This window comes from Salvelinus fontinalis, chromosome 29, assembly GCF_029448725.1.
Source record: "Salvelinus fontinalis isolate EN_2023a chromosome 29, ASM2944872v1, whole genome shotgun sequence".
Taxonomy (NCBI): Eukaryota; Metazoa; Chordata; class Actinopteri; order Salmoniformes; family Salmonidae; genus Salvelinus; species Salvelinus fontinalis.
This window is the reverse complement of record NC_074693.1, coordinates 21980205-21998329: the sequence shown is the minus strand read 5'-3', so window position 1 is coordinate 21998329 and position 18125 is coordinate 21980205. Positions and strand designations below refer to the sequence as shown.

General features: G+C 41.7%; 1 protein-coding gene across 1 annotated transcript in view; it reads right to left on the bottom strand.

Annotated features, from left to right (window-relative positions):
• LOC129827608 (AF4/FMR2 family member 2-like) overlaps positions 1–18125 on the bottom strand; it is a 344455-nt gene that overhangs the window by 153780 nt on the left and 172550 nt on the right. The window contains exon 5 of the mRNA XM_055888597.1: positions 1374–1418. Within this exon, the coding sequence (XP_055744572.1) occupies positions 1374–1418 (45 nt within the window). The remainder of the gene's footprint in view (positions 1–1373; positions 1419–18125) is intronic.

Here is an 18125-nt window from a genome sequence, read left to right as displayed (position 1 = left end):
AATTAACAGCATCTGAGGCGTAACCAGGTGTAATTAACAGTATCTGAGGCGTAACCAGGTGTAATTAACAGCATCTGAGGCGTAACCAGGTGTAATTAACAGTATCTGAGGCGTAACCAGGTGTAATTAACAGTATCTGAGGCGTAACCAGGTGTAATTAACAGTATCTGAGGCGTAACCAGGTGTAATTAACAGTATCTGAGGCGTAACCAGGTGTAATTAACAGCATCTGAGGCGTAACCAGGTGTAATTAACAGTATCTGAGGCGTAACCAGGTGTAATTAACAGCATCTGAGGCGTAACCAGGTGTAATTAACAGTATCTGAGTCGTAACCAGGTGTAATTAACAGTATCTGAGGCGTAATCAGGTGTAATTAACAGCATCTGAGGCATAACCAGGTGTAATTAACAGTATCTGAGGCGTAACCAGGTGTAATTAACAGCATCTGAGGCGTAACCAGGTGTAATTAACAGTATCTGAGGCGTAACCAGGTGTAATTAACAGAATCTGAGGCGTAACCAGGTGTAATTAACAGTATCTGAGGAGAAACCAGGTGTAATTAACAGCATCTGAGGCGTAACAAGGTGTAATTAACAGCATCTGAGGCGAAACCAGGTGTCATTAACAGTATCTGAGGCGTAACCAGGTGTAATTAACAGCATCTGAGGCGTAACCAGGTGTAATTAACAGTATCTGAGGCGTAACCAGGTGTAATTAACAGTATCTGAGGCATAATCAGGTGTAATTAACAGTATCTGAGGCGTAACCAGGTGTAATTAACAGCATCTGAGGCGTAACCAGGTGTAATTAACAGCATCTGAGGCGTAACAAGGTGTAATTAACAGTATCTGAGGCGTAACCAGGTGTAATTAACAGCATCTGAGGCGTAACCAGGTGTAATTAACAGTATCTGAGGTGTAACCAGGTGTAATTAACAGTATCTGAGGCATAACCAGGTGTAATTAACAGTATCTGAGGCATAATCAGGTGTAATTAACAGCATCTGAGGCGTAACCAGGTGTAATTAACAGTATCTGAGGCATAATCAGGTGTAATTAACAGCATCTGAGGCGTAACCAGGTGTAATTAACAGTATCTGAGGCGTAACCAGGTGTAATTAACAGTATCTGAGGCATAATCAGGTGTAATTAACATCATCTGAGGCGTAACCAGGTGTAATTAATAGTATCTGAGGCGTAACCAGGTGTAATTAACAGCATCTGAGGCGTAACCAGGTGTAATTAATAGTATCTGAGGCGTAACCAGGTGTAATTAACAGCATCTGAGGCGTAACCAGGTGTAATTAACAGTATCTGAGGCATAATCAGGTGTAATTAGGGGAGGGCAGGGAAAGGAAGTGAATCTAACTTACCCGTAGAATCTCCTCCACACAGCTGGAGTCACTGGACAGGCCGACCTGCCGACACACAGAAGAAAAAGGCTGTTGTTAGACAGAGAGGAAGAAAAGGCACCATATCATTTCAAAGAGAGCAGCCTAAAGGTAGACAAAATACGTAATGGTAAACTAAAGACCATCTCAACTAATAGATCGTAGCCTAGCGGTTAAGAGTGTTTGGCCAGAATCCGAAAGGTTGCTGGTTCTAATCCCCGAGCTGACTAGGTGAAACATATGTTGATGTGCTCTTGAGCAAGGCACTTAACCCTAATTTCTCCTGTAAGTTGCTCTGGATAAGAGCGTCTGCTAAATGACTAAACATGTAAAGAATAAAAGAAAGAAGATAAGCCCCAGAATATGTGATATATTCAGACAACACTTATTGAGGGGTATTTATTATTCAAGGGCAGATAGGCTTATCTATTCTAGTCTGAGAGATGACTGCTAAGGGACAGATAGGCTTATCTATTCTAGTCTGAGAGATGACTGCTAAGGGACAGATAGGCCTAGCAATTCTAGTCTGAGAGATGACTGCTAAGGGACAGATAGGCCTAGAAATTCTAGTCTGAGAGATGACTGCTAGGGGACAGATAGGCCTATCGATTATAGTCTAAGATATGACTGATAGGGGACAGATAGGCCTCTCTATTCTCATCTGTGAGATGACTGCTAGGGGACAGATAGGCTTATCTATTCTAGTCTGTGAGATGACTGATAGGGGACAGATAGGCCTCTCTATTCTAGTCTAAGAGATGACTGATAGGGGATGACATCGCTCTTCAATGCTCACAAATGGTCTTAGGTAATCAGGCCGTGCCAGCCAGCCAACAGCTCTCCCTCTCTCACCGCCTCAGCCCAAACACACAGCAGACTTGGAGCGGACAAGCACTGGCCAAGACAGAGTCAGATAAATCCTAGACCTGGAACGTGCCAAGACTGGGTCAGATAAATCCTAGAACTGGAACGGGCTAGGACTGGATCAGATAAATCCTAGACCTGGAATGGGCTGTGTGTGTGTGTAGGCTACAGTATGTCCTGTAGTTGATCTCTGGGCTGGCTCATTATACCATGCCACCTACAGAGCCACATGGGACCCTGGCTGACTGGCTGGCTCTCACAGTCTGCTCTGCTCTACTAGTGACATCAGCCCACCCGGGTATGACTGGGAGCATCCTGATACTGGAAAGGTCAGTGGGTCTGAGGAGAGGGTTGGGGCAGTGGGTAGCGGTGAGGAGGAGAGTGATGGAGAGAGCAGCGCTGGGCTTTATCCACCTCAGGCTGCATGGAGCTGGGTAGCTACACACAGCAGCATCCCCCAGACACTCCCCATGCCATTTGTTGATCTGTCATGTTTTTCCACAGCCCTCCTACTGCCGCTACCCCTCTCTGCCTCTATTTTACACAATGGTGTGATCTGTGTTGAAAAGCTGCTAAACTACATGCAAGAAAACATCCACAGTAAGAATCTATAGTTGGAAATGATATATTGTGGTGAATATGCATCTCTGCAAAGTACAAGTTCTATTTCATTCTGAGTATCAAAAAACCATGACAGAAAGCAATTATAACACAAATAACGGCAGAAGGCATTGTTTAACTATTACATCAAATAGCTAATTAGTAAAACGAATAATAACATCTATATTTCACTGGTATTCCTCTCAGGTGATATTAGTGCTTGACTGTTTGTGTCTGTGTGTTTATGACTGAGCCGCGCTGCACAGTGCCAGTCCACGGCAGAGGGAGTCTGAAGGCATCCTAATTCATCCCAGATCCCACAAGAGGAGATGGAGTCTGTAGGAGCTTTGTAAACAAGCCTCACATACAGACATAAACTTCCTGTTAGCTCAACCACTAGTACATAATATCCTGTTCCCATAGTAACCAACAGATGAGCTCTAATCAGAACATTCTCTACCATTGTCCTCTGTCTAATAGAAGATACAGAGGCACAGCTTATTACAGCCACACCGGGGTTCATATCCCTGTCACCTGTGGTGAACCCCATTTAGAATCCAGGCATGACTCTCGCAGGTTCTCTACGTCTGCTTTCTTCTTCTGCCTCTGGAATGAACACCAAATGTCAACGATATAAAGAGGAATCCCAGTTCAGTGACAAACTGTTTACACCCGCTCTGAGAGGCTTGGGCTTGTCGGGATCAAGTCAGATGTGACAGATATCTGGGTTCTTATTGCAGTGTTTATGTCATGGTTATGATACTGGAGCTAATGGGAGTCGGCTGAGATAAAACAAAGAGCGGCAGTCACAGTGCAGCCGGCTGGCTGACATAAATTGTGAAATTTCAGATAGCATTTGACAAAGGCATTTCCAATGGGTTGAGAAGTGTGTTTACAGCTGCATTAAAGCAAGGAGTCACCTTCATTTCTTATATTCCCCCAAGTTATTTTAGAAAACGACTGGAACAGAACTATCCAGCTGAGATCTTATTTCCTCACTCAGGCAGGGTTCTATATGTACCTGCCATTCCAGTCAGATTGAATGGGCATTGGGCTTACAAATGATTTCTCTGATATAGGCAAATTTCCCATGGGAATAAAAGGTTTGCAAGATGCCAGTGTTCCAGAATAGCATGGTCCCATGGCCAATGTAAAATACAAATGAGAAATGCTTTCAGATCTAATTCTCTACAATTCCATGTTAAAAACCATTTGTGTGGACAGAGTATGGACTGTAAAGTGTATGCAGAATTCTGAAATCATGAGGGATCGAAAATCACAGAGGATCCAATAGTGAATATTGAGCAGCTCAGTGTTACAACTGGTGACCACTGACATGTTTTAATCACACTAAAGCAGTTCACTGTGTCTTCAGTTTGATGAATTTAACATGCTTCTATTCATGTGAGAAAAAAAGATTACATTTTATCTGGAATGGCAAACCAGACAAAGTTAAACGGGCCTATTCATATCATGAACATGAGTTTGGAGGGTTAAAACGATTAAATATTAAAGCATTAAACCTCTCAGGAGTGGTTGTTGAGTCATAATGGCTGTGTTAAGATGGACCTATAAATAGTACTGTTAGGAGGTCTGAAAAAACACAATCAATCAATGGGAAATATAATTATTCTCTTAGGTAAAGTATTTATTCTTAGGGCAATCTCAGTAGAAATGGTACAAATAGAGGTTCCCTCGAAATACGAAATAGTATTGCAATGGACTGGGATTTATGGGTTAGTCTGCGGACATCTGAAGGGTGTAATTAAGATTAGAGGGATTGGTTGATTTGACGATGATGCACTTGGAGTCCAGTATAAATATGAAGGGACTATACATGTATAGTTGTTGTTTTTTTAATAAAAAATGATTTGAAGTAATGTTATTTGATAAACTAATCTGTCTGCTAGTTTCATAGCTGATCTAAAATGCTTGGTGTTTTTCTCACACGGAAAAAGCAAAGCATTTTAATTGGCAGATGCAGATATCACTAGAAGTGTCCCTAATCTCTCTCCAAGTTCTTTTTTGGCACGACACGGAAGAATGGAAAAAAGAAGAACAAAATGGAGGAAAAAATGTCATTCACCTCGTTCTGCAAGACTGCAGAAAGCTTTCAGGGGAAAAGAAGACGTATTCCTTTGAATGATGTGCGGATCCGGGGAATATTGCAGAGGCAATTACTGGGGCAGAAATCAGTTTTCTCTGAAATAGCTGTTGAGAAAAGCGTCTGCACATCAACAACAGATAAGATGTATGTGGCACAAGGCTCTGATGCTCTCTGCAACAGCTCAAATTGTGCTTAAAAAGTGGAAGAGCAGCTCCAGGAACAAATAGGTAGATTTGAACATGAGATGAGAAGCAGCTCACAGAGGGCTTTCTATCTGTCTATCCTTCTGACAATGGACGGATGAACAAACAAGGGGAAAACATGATAGATGACAGAAAAAACGACAACACAGATAGTCACAGAAAATCACATAGCATAGTCGACACATTCATGGGCTGATATATAGAAACAGATGAATAGATGCACTATGAGATGAATTGTTGTATATTCTTTTTGTTTTCCATTGCAGGTCTTCACAAAAAACCTAAGAGTGATATGAATCAATTTGAGTATACATCTTTATCAACAACGACAGTTTTCTAGTAGGAAAGTTGCACTTTACAGCAGTTACAGTGCCTTCGGAAAGTATTCAGCCCCTATGACTTTTTCCACATTGTCATGTTAAAGCCTTATTTTAAATTTGATTAAAATGTTGTTGTTTTTTCATCAATCTACACACAATACCTAATAGTGAGAAAGCAAAAACAGGTCTTTAGACATTTTTGCTACTAAATGTTATTTTTTTAAATTTCACATTTACGTACAGCTGAAATCGGATGTTTACATAGACCTTAGCCAAATACACTTAAACTCCATTTTTCACAATTCCTGACATTTAATCTGGGTAAAAATTCCATGTATTTGGTCAGTTAGGATCACCACTTTATTTTAAGAATGTGAAATGTCAAAATAATAGTAGAGAGAATGATTTATTTCAGCTTTTATTTCTTTCATCACATTCCCAGTGGGTCAGAAGTTTACATACACTCAAATAGTATTTGGTAGTATTGGCTTTAAATTGTTTAACTTGGGTCAAACGTTTCAGGTAGCCTTCCACAAGCTTCCCACAATAAGTTGGGTGAATTTTGGCCCATTCCTCCTGACAGAGCTGGTGTAACTATGTCAGGTTTGTAGGCCTCCTTGCTCGCACACGCTTTTTCAATTCTGCCCAAAAATTTCTATGGGATTGAGGTCAGGGCTTTGTAATGGCCACTCCAATACCTTGACTTTGTTGTCCTTAAGCCATTTTACCACAACTTTGGAAGTATGCTTGGGGTCATTGTCTATTTGGAAGACCCATTTGCGACCAAGCTTTAACTTCCTGACTGATGTCTTGAGATGTTGCTTCAATATATCCACATAATTATCCTATCTCATGATGCCATCTATTTTGTGAAGTGCACCAGTCCCTCCTGCAGCAAAGCACCCGCACAACATGATGCTGCCACACCCGTGCTTCACGTTTGGGATGGTGTTCTTCGGCTTGCAAGCGTCCCCTTTTTTCCTCCGAACATAACGATGGTCATTATGGCCAAACAGTTCTATTTTTGTTTCATCAGACCAGAGGACATTTCTCCAGAAAGTATGATCTTTGTCCCCATGTGCAATTGCAAACCGTAGTCTGGCTTTTTTATGGCGGTTTTGGAGCAGTGGCTTCTTCCTTGCTGAGCGGCCTTTCAGGTTATGTCGTTATAGGACTCGTTTTACTGTGGATATAGATACTTTTGTACCTGTTTCCTCCAGCATCTTCACAAGGTCCTTTGCTGTTGTTCTGGGATTGATTTGCACTTTTCGCACCAAAGTACATTCATCTCTAGGAGACAGAACACGTCTCCTTCCTGAGCGGTATGACGGCTGCGTGGTCCCATGGTGTTTATACTTGCATTCTATTGTTTGTACAGATGAACATGGTACCTTCAGGTGTTTGGAAATTGCTCCCAAGGATGAACCAGACTTGTGGAGGTCTACAATTTTCTTGGCTGATTCTTGGCTGATTGAGTTTGAAGGTAGGCCTTGAAATACATCCACAGGCACACCTACAATTGACTCAAATGATGTCAATTAGCCTATCAGAAACTTCTAAAGGCATGACATCATTTTCTGGATTTTTCCAAGCTGTTTAAAGGCACTGTCAACTTAGTGTATGTAAACCTCTTGTGATACAGTGTGATACAGTGAAATAATCTGTCTGTAAACAATTGCTGGAAAAAATATTTGTGTCATGCACAAAGTAGATGTCCTAACTGACTTGACAAAACTATAGTTTGTTAACAAGAAATTTGTGGAGGGGTTGAAAAACAACTTTTAATGACTCCAAACTAAGTGTATGTAAACTTCCGACTTCAACTGTCAGTATTCAAAGCCTTTACTCAGTACTTTGTTGAAGCACCTTTGGCAGCAACTAAAGCCTTGAGTCTTCCTGAATATGACGTTATAAGCTTGGCACACCTGTATTTGGGGAGTTTCTCCCATTCTTCTCTGCATATCCTCTCAAGCTCTGTCAGGTTTCATCCAGACGTGGCATTCAGTCCATAGAGTTGAATCTTGGTTTCATCAGACCAAAGCATTTTGTTTCTCATGGTCTGAGAGTCTTTAGGTGCCTTTTGGCAAACTCCAAGCGGGCTGTCACGTGACTTTTACCGAGGAGGGGCTTCTGTCTGGCCACTCAACCATAAAGGCCTGATTGGTGAAGTGCTGAGAGATGGTTCTACTTCTGGAAGGTTCTCCCATGTCCACAGAGGAACTCTGTAGCTCTGTCAGAGTGACTATCGGGTTCTTGGTCACCTCCCTGACCAAGGCCCTTCTACCCCGATTGCTAAGTTTGGCTGGGCGGCCAGCTCTAGGAAGAGTCTTGGTGGTTCAAAACTTCTTCCATTTAAGAATGATGGAGGCCACTGTGTTCTAGGGGACCTTCAATGCTGCAGACATTTTTTGGTACCCTTGCCCAGATCTGTGTCTCAACACAATCCTGCCTCAGAGCTCAACGGACAATTCCTTTGACATCATGGCTTGGTTTTTGCTCTGACATGCACTGTCAACTGTGGGACCTTACATAGACAGGTGTGTGCCTTTCCAAATCATGTCCAATCAATTGAATGTACCACACGTGGACTCCAATCAAGTTGTAGAAACTTCTCAAGGAAGATCAATGGTAACAGAATGCACCTGAGCTCAATTTCGAGTCTCATAGCAAAGGGTCTGAATACTTATGTAAATAAGGTATCTGTTTTAAAAATTTTATACATTTTCTAAACTGTTTTCACTTTGTAAATCATGGGGTGTGTGTAGATTTCTTAAACATTTGTTTTAATGCATTTTAGAAGAAGGCTCTAACGTAAAAAAAATGTGGAAAAGGTAATATGAGTGACCCTTGACACAGCAGAGATATCTCACAGAGAGACTAGTTTTATGAGTGACCCTTGACCCAGCAGAGATATCTCACAGAGAGACTAGTTTTATGAGTGACTCGTGACCCACCAGAGATATCTCACAGAGAGACTAGTTTTATGAGTGACTTGACCCAGCAGAGATATCTCACAGAGAGACTAGTTTTATGAGTGACCCATGACCCAGCAGAGATATCTCACAGAGAGACTAGTTTTATGAGTGACTCTTGACCCAGCAGAGATATCTCACAGAGAGACTAGTTTTATGAGTGACTCTTGACCCAGCAGAGATATCTCACAGAGAGACTAGTTTTATGAGTGACTTGACCCAGCAGAGATATCTCACAGAGAGGCTAGTTTTATGAGTGACTTGACCCGGCAGAGATATCTCACAGAGAGACTAGTGATATGAGTGACTCTTGATCCAGCAGAGATATCTCACAGAGAGACTAGTGATATGAGTGACTCTTGACCCAGCAGAGATATCTCACATACTAACAGACACACAGAGGAACATGTACAACATAATAACAAATGTTTCCCATGTAGACTGAAAGAGCTGTCCCAATGAAGTTATCTTTCAGCAAGCAGGTCTTTGAACTGGCAGATCAACAGAGTGATCTGATTCAGTGATCTCTCTCCTGACAGATTTGACAGCAGCTATTGTGAGGAACACAAAAGCAGCTTCACTGCCTAATTCCTATTTATGCCATGTCAGACACAGTAATGAAACATTCTATTTTTTGATTAAATCAACAATACAGATACAGTACCTCAGTATTTTATAAATGTACTAAGTATGCCTCCTTTATTTTTATTATGCAAAGTACATTCTCTTCTTACAATCAATTAAATCAGACAAATGTTACTCAAGACTGCCCAAGATGACCTAAACAGCAGTCACATGCAGCCAGTTGCACTCTAAATGGACATTCCAACTTCCACACTCTACATACCCTTTTCAATGCTCACCAACATTTTCCAGCAATACCACAATTAAAAGGAAAACAGAAAGATTGTTCTGTTGCATAGTGACTCACTAGCATGCTTAGTTCCAGCAATTCCACAGTCCTACTTCCAGTACTCATGGCATATGCCAAATACATTTTCTACAGGATCGTTATAATCAGGTACTTCATTGAATTCAATGGGCTTCTGATTGTTTCGGTTCTCCGTTGTATTCCACATCCTCTGCCTGCTGCTTTTATTTTGGCTCAAAGATCCCTCTTTTTCCACATTGTTTTATTGTGGGAGCTGGTTTTCACACATTTAATCTGATTTCTACACTTAATTTTAAATGGCTTTTGTGAAGGTAGCACAGGCGCACTCATCTCTCATGGATACCCTGCATGCACACACTGACACCTCTCAGACGTTTCAGAACAGCAAGGGACCCTGTGAAGTATTTAACATCGTTGTGTTCTCATCATCAGATGTTTCAGAGTACCTAAACACAGCAACAGGCAACTTTTAAAGGCTTTAGCTGCATGCAGACTGCTTTCAGAAACGTTTAAAGGCTTTAGCATGCAGCTGTATGCTACTGTATAACAGACTGCTTTCAGAAACGTTTAAAGGCTTTAGCATGCAGCTGTATGCTACTGTATAACAGACTGCTTTCAGAAACGTTTAAAGGCTTTAGCATGCAGCTGTATGCTACTGTATAACAGACTGCCTTCAGAAACGTTTAAAGGCTTTAGCATGCAGCTGTATGCTACTGTATAACAGACTGCTTTCAGAAACGTTTAAAGGCTTTAGCATGCAGCTGTATGCTACTGTATAACAGACTGCTTTCAGAAACATGAAAAGGCTTTAGCATGCAGCTGTATGCTACTGTATAACAGACTGCTTTCAGAAACGTTTAAAGGCTTTAGCATGCAGCTGTATGCTACTGTATAACAGACTGCTTTCAGAAACGTTTAAAGGCTTTAGCATGCAGCTGTATGCTACTGTATAACAGACTGCTTTCAGAAACGTTTAAAGGCTTTAGCATGCAGCTGTATGCTACTGTATAACAGACTGCTTTCAGAAACATGAAAAGGCTTTAGCATGCAGCTGTATGCTACTGTATAACAGACTGCTTTCAGAAACGTTTAAAGGCTTTAGCATGCAGCTGTATGCTACTGTATAACAGACTGCTTTCAGAAACGTTTAAAGGCTTTAGCATGCAGCTGTATGCTACTGTATAACAGACTGCTTTCAGAAACGTTTAAAGGCTTTAGCATGCAGCTGTATGCTACTGTATAACAGACTGCTTTCAGAAACGTTTAAAGGCTTTATCATGCAGCTGTATGCTACTGTATAACAGACTGCTTTCAGAAACATGAAAAGGCTTTAGCATGCAGCTGTATGCTACTGTATAACAGACTGCTTTCAGAAACGTTTAAAGGCTTTAGCATGCAGCTGTATGCTACTGTATAACAGACTGCCTTCAGAAACGTTTAAAGGCTTTAGCATGCAGCTGTATGCTACTGTATAACAGACTGCTTTCAGAAACGTTTAAAGGCTTTAGCATGCAGCTGTATGCTACTGTATAACAGACTGCTTCAGAAACGTTTAAAGGCTTTAGCATGCAGCTGTATGCTACTGTATAACAGACTGCTTTCAGAAACGTTTAAAGGCTTTAGCATGCAGCTGTATGCTACTGTATAACAGACTGCTTTCAGAAACGTTTAAAGGCTTTAGCATGCAGCTGTATGCTACTGTATAACAGACTGCTTTCAGAAACGTTTAAAGGCTTTAGCATGCAGCTGTATGCTACTGTATAACAGACTGCTTTCAGAAACGTTTAAAGGCTTTAGCATGCAGCTGTATGCTACTGTATAACAGACTGCTTTCAGAAACGTTTAAAGGCTTTAGCATGCAGCTGTATGCTACTGTATAACAGACTGCTTCAGAAACGTTTAAAGGCTTTAGCATGCAGCTGTATGCTACTGTATAACAGACTGCTTTCAGAAACGTTTAAAGGCTTTAGCATGCAGCTGTATGCTACTGTATAACAGACTGCTTTCAGAAACGTTTAAAGGCTTTAGCATGCAGCTGTATGCTACTGTATAACAGACTGCCTTCAGAAACGTTTAAAGGCTTTAGCATGCAGCTGTATGCTACTGTATAACAGACTGCTTTCAGAAACATGAAAAGGCTTTAGCATGCAGCTGTATGCTACTGTATAACAGACTGCTTTCAGAAACGTTTAAAGGCTTTAGCATGCAGCTGTATGCTACTGTATAACAGACTGCTTTCAGAAACGTTTAAAGGCTTTAGCATGCAGCTGTATGCTACTGTATAACAGACTGCTTTCAGAAACGTTTAAAGGCTTTAGCATGCAGCTGTATGCTACTGTATAACAGACTGCCTTCAGAAACGTTTAAAGGCTTTAGCATGCAGCTGTATGCTACTGTATAACAGACTGCTTTCAGAAACATGAAAAGGCTTTAGCATGCAGCTGTATGCTACTGTATAACAGACTGCTTTCAGAAACGTTTAAAGGCTTTAGCATGCAGCTGTATGCTACTGTATAACAGACTGCTTTCAGAAACATGAAAAGGCTTTAGCATGCAGCTGTATGCTACTGTATAACAGACTGCTTTCAGAAATGTTTAAAGGCTTTAGCATGCAGCTGTATGCTACTGTATAACAGACTGCTTTCAGAAACGTTTAAAGGCTTTAGCATGCAGCTGTATGCTACTGTATAACAGACTGCTTTCAGAAACGTTTAAAGGCTTTAGCATGCAGCTGTATGCTACTGTATAACAGACTGCTTTCAGAAACGTTTAAAGGCTTTAGCATGCAGCTGTATGCTACTGTATAACAGACTGCTTTCAGAAACGTTTAAAGGCTTTAGCATGCAGCTGTATGCTACTGTATAACAGACTGCTTTCAGAAACATGAAAAGGCTTTAGCATGCAGCTGTATGCTACTGTATAACAGACTGCTTTCAGAAACGTTTAAAGGCTTTAGCATGCAGCTGTATGCTACTGTATAACAGACTGCTTTCAGAAACGTTTAAAGGCTTTAGCATGCAGCTGTATGCTACTGTATAACAGACTGCTTTCAGAAACGTTTAAAGGCTTTAGCATGCAGCTGTATGCTACTGTATAACAGACTGCTTTCAGAAACATGAAAAGGCTTTAGCATGCAGCTGTATGCTACTGTATAACAGACTGCTTTCAGAAATGTTTAAAGGCTTTAGCATGCAGCTGTATGCTACTGTATAACAGACTGCTTCAGAAACGTTTAAAGGCTTTAGCATGCAGCTGTATGCTACTGTATAACAGACTGCTTTCAGAAATGTTTAAAGGCTTTAGCATGCAGCTGTATGCTACTGTATAACAGACTGCTTCAGAAACGTTTAAAGGCTTTAGCATGCAGCTGTATGCTACTGTATAACAGACTGCTTTCAGAAACATGAAAAGGCTTTAGCATGCAGCTGTATGCTACTGTATAACAGACTGCTTTCAGAAATGTTTAAAGGCTTTAGCATGCAGCTGTATGCTACTGTATAACAGACTGCTTTCAGAAACGTTTAAAGGCTTTAGCATGCAGCTGTATGCTACTGTATAACAGACTGCTTCAGAAACGTTTAAAGGCTTTAGCATGCAGCTGTATGCTACTGTATAACAGACTGCTTTCAGAAACGTTTAAAGGCTTTAGCATGCAGCTGTATGCTACTGTATAACAGACTGCTTTCAGAAACGTTTAAAGGCTTTAGCATGCAGCTGTATGCTACTGTATAACAGACTGCTTTCAGAAAGTAATGAGACACTTGTTAAGATCTATAAACATATCACTCTGTCATTTAACATGCGTGTGTGCACTTGGGTGGAGTCAGATTTTTTGGAGCAAAGTGCACCTTTTGAATACTTCGCCGGTCCATGTATATGTAGACTCCCAAATAGCAACACTCACAAAAGGGGCGATAGCAGAGATTTTATTGCTGTGCCTGCCAGTAGACTGTAGGCTACTCTGCTAGCCTCTTGCTAGCTAGATAGCTAAAAACAGCAAGCAAGCTAGCCTTTTAGCTTCCCACATGGAAAATTATCAGATTTCTAAATAATATGCCCTGGCAAATGTTCTTATACCTTCCAGAGTAACCTACAACATTATGCCAGTTTGATTTGCTGATTGAATGCATTCAGTCTCGCATTAGATCATTTAAAAAACACATGGCTACAGCTGTTTTTACCATTTCAAAATAGCCTTGAATCACATAGTTATTACTTCTAAACAAAGTACCCTTTGAGGGGATTCTAATAAGGCTACAATGATGTTTGTTCATTGTTTTAACAGTAGCTGGGGTGGCAGGTATCCTACTGGTTAGAGCGTTAGAGCGTTGAGACAGTAACCGGGAGGTTGCTGGATCGAATCCCCGAGCTGACAAGGTAAAAATCTGTTGTTCTGCCCCTGAAGAAGGCAGTTAACCCACTGTTCCTAGGCTGTCATTATAAATAAGAATTTGCTCTTAACTGACTTGCCTAGTTAAATAAAGGTAAATAGCTGAGATCATTTGGTTATCAATATGTTGCATTACTAAATATACTAGTTATCAGATCAGCCTCAATATCTACACAACACTGCCCTTACTGCAACGTAAGGAATAATACGTTGCGTTTCAAAATATGAACAGAGATGCTTAGCATGAGCCACCCATTTTTTTATGAAAAACGACATGCACGTACTGTGCTACGCTCCAAATAGCTGCGTTGCGTAAAGTCTGCCGAGGCTCTTCGAGCTAATCCATAATTATTTTCTCTCTCTCATTCTCTCCTCCTCTCTTTTCTTCCCAGGCTTGTTGCTCTGCCCTAGGTCCCGTGGGACAGTGTTCTATGTGTGGGGCTGCTGAGGCATGGACACTAACACAGGGAGACACCCAGCTGGGATGAGTGGAGGGGAAGAGACTCCACTGTCAGGCGCTGCACAAGCCCTGCCACCTCCGCTTAGCGTGACGCCGACCATGAGGCCAAACAACAGTGTGGCAAACCAGCAGGTAGACACATACATACATACATACATACATACAGACATACAGACATACAGACATACAGACAGACAGACAGACAGACAGACAGACAGACAGACAGACAGACAGACAGACAGACAGACAGACGCAAACAGACAGACAAACAGACGAAAACAGACAAGAAGACAGACAGACAAACAGACAAGAAGACAATCACAAACACAAACAGACAGACAGAAAATCATAAACACACACAGACAGACAGACAGACAGACAGACAGACAGACAGACAAAAAGACAGACAAAAAGACAGACAAAAAGACAGACAGTCACAAACACAAACAGACAGACAGAAAATCTTAAACACAAACAGACATACAGTACAGACAGACAGACAGACAGACCGGCAGGCAGACAGGTAGACACTTCGCAGACACACAACACTTCACAGACACATCCAAACACCCAAATAAATACTGTAATACGAACCTATCATAGAATATGAAGTGGAGCACTGGCCCAGTCACTGGACATGGAGTTAGAGGCCCAGCCTGCGCTCCAGCCACCTCCACAGAATGCACTCACCCTGGGGCTCAGCGTGCAGCCCTGCCTGTCCCTACCTCAGCCGCTCCCAGTGCTTACACCACCAAACAGATGGAACAAAGGAACCTAATTACCATGCAAAGCACAACATCCTAGATGCTAGGGGAAGCAGGCAGGGAGAATGCTAGCTGGTCCTGCAGAGGAGGTCTCCCACCCATATGACCACCCAGGCATAAAGCAGAGGTCCCAGCTAGGCTGCAGGATGGGAGATGTGTAATCTGTAGGTACTTTAATTCACCATTAATCTTGTCTTGCTAATCATTCAGCATGATACCCCGGATGCCTGGAGCAACAGCCTGGCTGAGGCAGCAAGCCCTCTTCTCCTCTCTCCGCTCCTCTCAGGGTAAAGTAATGAGCTCTGCCAGCATTAACAAATGATACAGTAGGAAGACTGGGGATCATTGAGGGAGAGAGGAGGCAAACGAGGGGAATTATAATGGCTACTCTAGGAGAATCCCAGTCCATCATCTCAAAAAGCTGACCTTTATTTTGGGAACGCTAAGTAACGTGGTGTCAGGAGGGGACAGCATCAGAGAGAGAGGGAGATTATTAGGGGGGCTAATGATAGCATGTCACTGTAGTTGTAAAGGCTCCCTCCAGCAGAATTAGCTAATGGATTAAATACACCTGCTGCTGAACCGAGGCCCTCAGGGGCCCGACGCTTAGATCCTCTCATCTCTCACATGGAAAGGAAATACTCTCAAAAACAATGGCATGTTTTAAAGGATCTAAGCGTTGGGCCCCTGAGGGCCTCGGTTCAGCACCAGGTGTATTTAACCTATTAGCTAATTGTGGGGGAGGGAGCCTTTACACCTACAGTGGAACGCCATCATTAGCCCCATCATATAATTTCCCTCTCTCACACTTTCAGTGCTTCAATCACAGAACGGTATATGCATCATGGCCAGAGGGAAGTAAAGTGGTAAATGACCTAGGGATCTTTACTCTAAGCTATCTCAAACAAGTAATGCTGTATGTTTCAACACTGTTACCGTGGAGAGTGTGAATGAGGTCATAGAGTGGGTGGAGCTGGAGCCATTGGCTTTCCCAGCATGCCACAGGGCTCCTTGTCTTGGCCCCTGTAACCCTCTCTAGTGAGCAGGCTTTCTTTTACCCTGACCTCTTCATCCCTCCATCCAAACATACCTCCACCTCTGCCCGCAATAGACTACCACTGAGCAGCAGCAGTTTGTTTCACATCCATTCCAATTAGCAGCCCTGACGTCAGCCTAAGTTCCTTCTCATATCCTAATTATCTGTACCAATTTACATTTTGGCTTGGACTCTGCTAAGGAACTATGTTAATGTAAATGTTCCTGTCAGTCCAAGAGTAATTTGATTTAGGCCACATAACAGACCAATTAAATATGCTATTTATGCACAGTATGCAACTTTATTCTGAGTCTCCACTGCATTTCATCATTATGAGGTAAAAACGAAAGAAAGCGAGAGAGAGAGAGAGAGAGAGAGCGAGAGAGAGAGGGGGGGGGGGGCTGATGGATAATGTTGAAGGGACACTCAGGTCCTCCTTAGATATAATGATTAAGGGAATTCATTCTGGAGCAGACTGCAGACGCAAATGATGTGGCTATGCTCTTGGGATGGAGGTCAATGTCTGAGCTGAAGCAAAAAAACGAGCAGGGATTGGTAGGAGGATGACTAAATGTAGTATTGTATACATAGTATGAACTATGTGCACTATGCTACAACAGAAAATCTGCTTCAGTAGAGTGCAAGGTGGCTTGGCAGTGTTTCAAACACTGTTATTAAACAGCTCTGGACAATATGGCCATTCACAGGAAGTTACAAACAACTACTGTAGCCAATATCAATGAAAATATACAACAAACACATGTGCTGTCATTCAACTACGAACACACAGCTTTTGTTTCCATATCATTTACATTTCATCAAATAAAAGGTCTGCTTTTAAAGGCGTGAAGCTGTTGTGATTACAGTGTGTAGCTACGTGGGTGCAGAGAAATAAATGGTGCTTTGTTGATGTTCTTAGAGAGTCATCTGGGGAGAAGACACAAGGCTGATGAAAGGAAGCCAGTGAGATATGAAATATGAATGAGGATAGACACACTAACACACACTGAGATGTTCACTGTCAAGTTCTACATATTTGAGGAGTTGTATTGTTCTTGCTACTGAGATACCTAAACAAGTCAACTGTGCAGAGCTGTGAGGGACTTGTCCAGTTATAGTGATTGGCAGCTGGCCAAGGTTAGATGGCAGTTTCACTTTAGAAAACAAAAAGAGCAACAAATGAACAAGAGGAGAAAACAGGACTTTGGCAGATGGGTAGCCATTGGAGAGGACAGTAGGCTTGGGCTGCATACCGTATATTTGGAAAAAGCCACAGGAGGCTTTTTCAATACCGTTGAAACTATTTATTTGAAATTCTTCAACATATTTTCATATTTCTAGCTATTTTTTACGTAAATACCTGCAGTCAACTTGTGCAATGCGTTAGGAGATAAAGCAGATTCATTTCACCTGACACATTATTTTACATTATGACGTTTCTTAGTTCCCCAGCACAGTTGAGCCAGTCACGTGTTTGTTTGTAAATAGCACAACAGGAGCTGTGTATTGACAGGGGTCGCATTTTATATTGAAAGGCAACAGTGTTTTTTGCATCAAAGGAGTGATCAGGGACGTGCAACTATAGTTTCCCTTCACAGAAAATACATCAGTGCAACACATTTGGCAGAAAATAGCTTCATTTCCATCAGATGACAACAGAAGTCCAAAGCAACAGAAGTCCAACGCAAGTTCTTTTGTGCAAAAACGATGCATGGCCATCATATTTCTAATGTTCATCATAAAAATAATGTAGCCAGCTACACTTCCTAATGTTTTACTTACAGTTAATCTTGCATTTTACTGGAGGAAAATAGACTGAAGCGACACATCCGTTGGAAAGCCGTCTGCTGATAGAGAGCTGGTTGGTTAATTCTCATCCAAAATTTACAACTGAAGCACAACATTTGTTTGATGCCGAGCAAAAATTACAATAAGAACCATTTTAGATCTGCGTTTACAAAACGCATCAAGATGCACTATAAACACAGAAGTATGTGGACACCCCTTCAAGCTAGTGGATTTGGCTATTTCAGCCACACCTGTTGCTGACAGGTTTCTAAAATCGAACACAGACAAACATTGGCAGTAGAATGGCCTTACTGAAAAGCTCAATGACTTTCAATGTG